General features: G+C 50.6%; 1 protein-coding gene across 1 annotated transcript; it reads right to left on the reverse strand.

Annotated features, from left to right (window-relative positions):
* Nucleotides 1-3,365: 3,365 nt before the first annotated feature.
* J4E93_010749 (uncharacterized protein) lies at nt 3,366-5,316 on the reverse strand (the record flags this gene model as incomplete). Its single annotated transcript, XM_049348626.1, has 2 exons — nt 3,366-4,603; nt 4,650-5,316. 2 exons carry the CDS (start codon nt 5,314-5,316, stop codon nt 3,366-3,368), a joined length of 1,905 nt encoding a protein of 634 aa, XP_049194191.1.
* Between the last annotated feature and the right edge of the window lie 692 nt (nt 5,317-6,008).

Raw genomic sequence — 6,008 nt, forward strand, 5'->3', positions numbered from 1 at the left:
GATTGCATGTGATTCTGCCCTTCTTTGGCCATCTCGAAAAGGTTTCCTCTGCTTTCGATGAGTTGTGTGGGCGGAGTACCGCTGCAATATTTATCAAAATCTCGCAAAACTAGGTTATGTGTTCTCTCGGTCCTCTGCCTTGTCCATGAGCTGTACTCGTCGCTTCACTCTAACGCTAGTGGCATTCTGAAAATATAAATATCTCGCAAATGGAAAGCAGAACTTCCACAACTTCACTCTTCACGTTACCTTACCAAAAGCCTACGATGGGGTAGTCATGTTCTCTTCTGCTGCCCGAACTTTATATTCTTCTACATATCAGCCTGATGACTTCCAGAATGACAGCTTCGCCCTTCATTTCATTGTTTCCAAAGAATCGCCAGTGGCGGTTAATGGAGCTGGTGCTCAAAAGTCGGTACTCGAAAGATACATGAGATTTTGAGCGAATTTACATCACTACAATCGCATGAGTGCAGAAGTCAAAGAGCCCATGGTATTCCAAAGTCTTCGATACAAATGTCATGAGCTGTTGGCCTCCGTCATGATCGCGACTTTGGATATGCGGTATCATCTTGTATACGCCTGAGGGCCTTCAAAATCTACGAATATTACATGAAAGTTCCATGTATGCTTTTTCCCGAAGACATTCTAACAAATATGGCATGCGCAAACTCATGTGCAAGGCTTGCTTGCATGTTATGTAAATGCTTCGAGGATGTCTCTTGTGCTATATTCTTGAGCGTTGCCTTATTCACGAAAAAGCACATCCTTCGATTTATGGGAGCGCTGCGTCCTTTTTCCAAAATCGTCCTGCAACGTGGTGATGATATTGACAGCACACAAGGCCTTCAAAACAGCATTGTGCCAAGATACATGATCAAGTCCATCGCTTAGAGCGTTGAACCGACCATGACATGAACCGCATCGCTCATTGACGGTCTCCAAACCCATTGGATGGAGCAAAACACCGCGATTTCACTACATTCAACACCTCTCCTCTTCCTACCACAACCAGAAACCCAAAAGCGGCCTCAACCTCCGCGGGCCCCTCCTAATTTCCACACCCTCTCTCTTCCTACCCAAAGCAGCAAATCCATCCTCGGTCTTTCTCTCCGCTGCAATCCTCCTACTTTCCACACCTACCACAAACAGCACATTTCGAAACCCGCTAGGCGTCCCGTCGACCACGACTATCTTTCTCAGCAAAAGATACATTGGCTGGCGTTGAGTACCGCTGCCGTAGGTGCTTGGTACAAAGAAGGCTCCGAAAGCGGTAGTCGGATATAAGGATGCTCGGTGTTGTGGAGTGGGTGCTGCGGCGAAGTAAGCCGCGTGCGAATCGAGTGCCGATCTCGAGTCAACGGGACAGGGGTTCTGGGTATCGTTGCCGAGAGAAGTGGGTAGGCGGCATCGGATTTGTGCGTGCAAATGGGAATTCCAAAGCCGATGTTGGTGGGTACAGTAATGTGTGGGTGGGGACAACCGTGCCGGTGACATGGGCTCCATTCTCACGGGTTGCCGTGGCTCACCAGCCTCTTTGGAGGGTGCTTGGTGGCTTGAGCTCGGAACGAACCTCGGTTGACTTTTCGTTACCATCAATAAAAGGCGAGGGCCCAGGAACGATGGTGTAGATGGTGCAGGTCGGTGCGCTTTCCTCGCTTGCATCATGTGCGCGTCATATTGTCGTCACGACTTACTTTGTACCTCTCGCGACTTTGACGAGCATTGGTATCTTTTCGCTGCGCTTGGGCATTCGCTACACATCTGTGACCACGAAAAACATTTGCGACTATTCCATGGCTTTACCAAAAGCTCTTTTGTACGAGCCCTGGCGCCAGTGACCCCATGGAACGATCGCCATGCCTGAAAGCAACCATGAGCAAAATTGCAAAATTAACCCCTCAATTCACAAAATAAGATCTTTCGGGAGTCATGTCCTCTTGACAGCATCACGGGTGATGGTGGGCGGCAGCTTCAGACCGTAGATGTGCTTTCTGGCCAGGACTACTTGCGCCTCACCACGAACACTCATATAAAGTCAGATCTTTCGCATATTTCCTTCCAGTCTCCTCATCACCACTTTTTCTCTCCTCAAAACCAAAAATGAAACAAGCTGGAATGATATCTGCTGCGGTCGGCTTCTTTCTTCCCAAACCGCCAAACACCATACGCATGAGATTCCCTCGCGTTGCCGAAAACACTGCTATCGCTACCCACGATCGTCCAAAGACACTATCCATGTAGCCGTTAGAAACAAAAAAGCGATGAGAAAGCGAGATGTGTTCTGCGCTCTGCGCCTTGCCTCCAAAATAAAAGAATAATGACCAGCTTACATGAGACCTCTCGCAATGCCAAAGACATTTCCATCGCTACAAATGGTTCTCTGCAAATACTATACATGTGTTCTTCACGACAGCACATGGAACTCCGAAAAGATATCGCTGAGACGCAGATGTCAATCTAATATCCAAAAGTCGTCACAAACACCTTCCATGCTTTTCCCTCTAGTCGTGGAATCTTTACTACTATCAAAAACCCCAGAGTCCACACGATGTCTCTTCATGTGGCTACAAAACTAAACACAGTCGTAACATGGCGTCTTCTCGGGCTTGCGCCAGCTCAGAAGAGGCTCTCTTTTATTCAAAACGCGTACATCTGTCACCATGACTGCGACACCGGTATTCGGCGATGTGTCCAAAAGCTAGGGCCACTGCAGCAAGTATAAATGCTGTTCTCGCGCGACATACTCTCTCCCTGCATCCACGCTCTCTAGCTTTCCAAATTTCCAGCAAAATGGACTGATGTTTCCGGTGGCCTCCCTTCCCCAAACGAAAAATCCTTGCGCCTACAGGCTATGGCGTTCGTGCTTCCCTTGACGATGAACTCGGGTCAACGTATAGCCCTTTCGAAAAAGATCATACTCAAGATCTAATGAGCAAAGTCTGAGTGACTTCTGCAGTTTTACAATCGCTCCGAATTATGAGATTGCTTTCTCGACTTCACAAAAACGATGGTCAGACTACTTCATGGGGTGAGCGCGTCGGTCACCTATTCAACACATATCAAAAAAGCCAACACGACTGCTGCATGTGATTGGAGAGATTGGGAAGTGACTCTCAAACTTCAAAAGCGCCAGAGTCGAATAGCATGTGTCTGGACCAGACTTAAAATCGATACAAAATACCTAAAATCAAGTGATATGATAGCGATGTACGGGCTTTGTAGTTGACAGTGATGGCGATCTTCTCACGTCTACCATCACTCCCACCATCAAAATTCTTCCATAGCCTTGTTATGTCGACTCTGGATCGAAACCCTGAAAGCAAGATGACATATCAGCACCCCGTGCTACGATCTACCACAATCTACAGCACCCCCCTCTCCACAAACCTAACCGGCAAATCCACGCTCCTCGCCCGGAGATACTCACAAAAATTCTTGCCCAGCGTATCATACGTACTACAAGCATCATACCCACGATCCAAATGATCATGCAACAAAAAGTGCACCGCCTTGACATTCCGCATTTCAAACCTATCGATCGGCTTGCCTTTGTACTCTTCCGGCCCTAGCAACTCCTTCACCTTGTCGATGGTGAGGAAACTGCGCAACCACTCCCATTCATCGGCGTGGCGGACGAAGAAACCGACGTTGGCGTCGGAGCACTTGTCGCCTGAGCGACCGAGGACTATGGAGCCGAGGGGGAGGCGGATTGTAGGTCCGAAGTGGGAGAGTGGGATGGGTGATGTAGTTTCGTAGGAGGGTTGTTGGCGCGGGTACTCGCGGAATTCGGGTGCGAGGGGCATATCGATCACTTTCTTGCCGTCACCAAACCCGTTGGTTGCTTCACCGTCCCAGATACAATGAACGCGTTGTTTGACGGCAGATTGCGGGAGAAGCGAGGGATGGTACTCGTAGTATGGTTTCCCCTCCGCTTGACGCACGTCGTTACCCAGTGACGCACCTGGACACGACATGAGGAAGTTTACCATGGAGATGCGGAAGAAGCCTTTGGGGTTGCGCATGTTGAGAAGTTCTCTGTCGCGGGATTGGGCGAAGACGCGGAAATCGACTGTGGCGACGTCTTGGTTGCGGGCGTCGATGACGGAGGAACCGTTTTGCATGAATCTTAGGACGTCGAACTTCTTGATCAGCTCTGGGCCCAGTTCGTATCGGATTTGTTCTTCGATCCATTGGCACTTTTCTTCCATGTGCAGGCCGACGAGGTAGATGTGGTATTCGGCTTGCCAGCCTGCGAAGCCTGTGATGCCGACTTTGGTCGTTGGGGGTGGTGGCAGGCCTTTGATGCCAGAGACTTTGACTTGGTCCTCGCCGATCTGTTCGATCTTGATGTCGGTTAGGTCTGCGGTGACGTCGCAGTTGTAATACAGCGGGCCCTGGATCTCGTAGAGAAGCTGGGATGTGACTGAGTTGACTGTTATACAGCCGCCAGTATTCTTCTCCTTGTACATCACCCCCTCGCCTCTGTTGTCGATTGCGCAGATCGGAAAGCCCATGTTGATGTGCTTGCCTTGGGCCAGAAGACTGCGAAAGTCAGAGCAGTAACCGCCGGATACGTACGCGGCACACTCCAGGAGATGGCCTGAGAATGTCAGTCCGAGGTATCAACATGATCGCAAACGCCTCACCAATTACTAGAGAGCCAGCCAGCTCGTCAAATTGATCACTCGTCCATTCGTGCCACCATGCAGCGGCACCAATGATGGGCGAAGCATCCGAGACACGACCGGCGATGACGATGTCAGCGCCTTCCGTCAGTGCTCTGGCGATACCCAAACCACCAAGATAGCACTGAGCACAAACAGGCTCCAGCCCCCATTCGGATACCGACTTGTCGTGCATCAAACTCTTGAAGCCCTCGCCTTTATCCAACATACTCTTAACGGTTCCCGTAACATCATCACCCTCAATCCAAGCGACCTTCAGTGGGTACCCAGCTTCCTTGCACGTCTTGTCCACAAGCTGAGCCAGCAGCTCGGTATCAGATGCACCGGCATTAACACAGACTTTGATGCCACGGGTAGCTATGTCTTGTATTGCAGGAGTAAAGCAGTCCATAAAGTTCTCAGCGAACATGGCATAGTTGAGCTTCTCCTCGAACGAACGAGCTTGCAGCATCTGCTCTTTGTTTCTTAGCTTTCCGGTACCGTGCATGGTCATTGTCATTTCGGAGAGCCAGTCCCCTACTATGACATCGACGTCGTCTTTGGCTAGGGATGCAATAGCTCGGACGCGGTCGGAGAAGCCGCCTGAGGCACCGCCCACGCGGACGGGTCGGCGGACTGCGGGAGCCATCTTGAAAAAGTATCAAGGAGTTGGTCGGTATGATAAGGATGGCGGGTAGAAGGCGCTGAGCGAGCCAAATATCGACTTGAAGCCATGATGAGATGTATCGCTGTGCCGTCGGAACAGCTTTCCCTTCATACACTCGAGTTCGTGTAGGAATTCGAACGGCTGTCCATATCCGTAGGAAGCTGCGGACTATGCATTCAGAACTGGGATGGACATGTACCCCACTTGGGGCGAGCCGCTGGAACTAAACCATCAGTAGCTAAGATCTCTGACCCACTCGCTCCGCCCTGGAGTCTAAGGATTGCTCTCTGCTCTCGAGTTGCCGAACATACGCGAGTTCCTTCACTCATGCGGCGCGTTCTTGGGCGGGTCGTGGTTGAGGGGAGCGTCGGGTCGACGAGGAAATTGAACAGGCCTACAGACTACCCCGGAATGAGAGCGCGCAAAGTAGCTGAATCAACGTCGATGTAGCCTCCATGGTGTTTGGCCACTCTCTTGGATGAGGTGAGGGAGTCGCGGTGTACCGAGGCAAGCACGGCCAGCTTGGAAGTAGTAGCAAGGTGCGTCAACGATAGCAAACCTTACACATGTGCATCACCTCACCATTGATAGCAAGTCCTCAGACGCGACGCCATCGTCAATGATATCACAATCATTGTGTCGTCGCACACATCTCGTAATCCCTTGGAACGCAG

This window comes from Alternaria ventricosa, assembly GCF_023758065.1.
Source record: "Alternaria ventricosa strain BMP 2768 chromosome Unknown scaffold_35, whole genome shotgun sequence".
NCBI classification, from domain to species: domain Eukaryota; kingdom Fungi; phylum Ascomycota; class Dothideomycetes; order Pleosporales; family Pleosporaceae; genus Alternaria; species Alternaria ventricosa.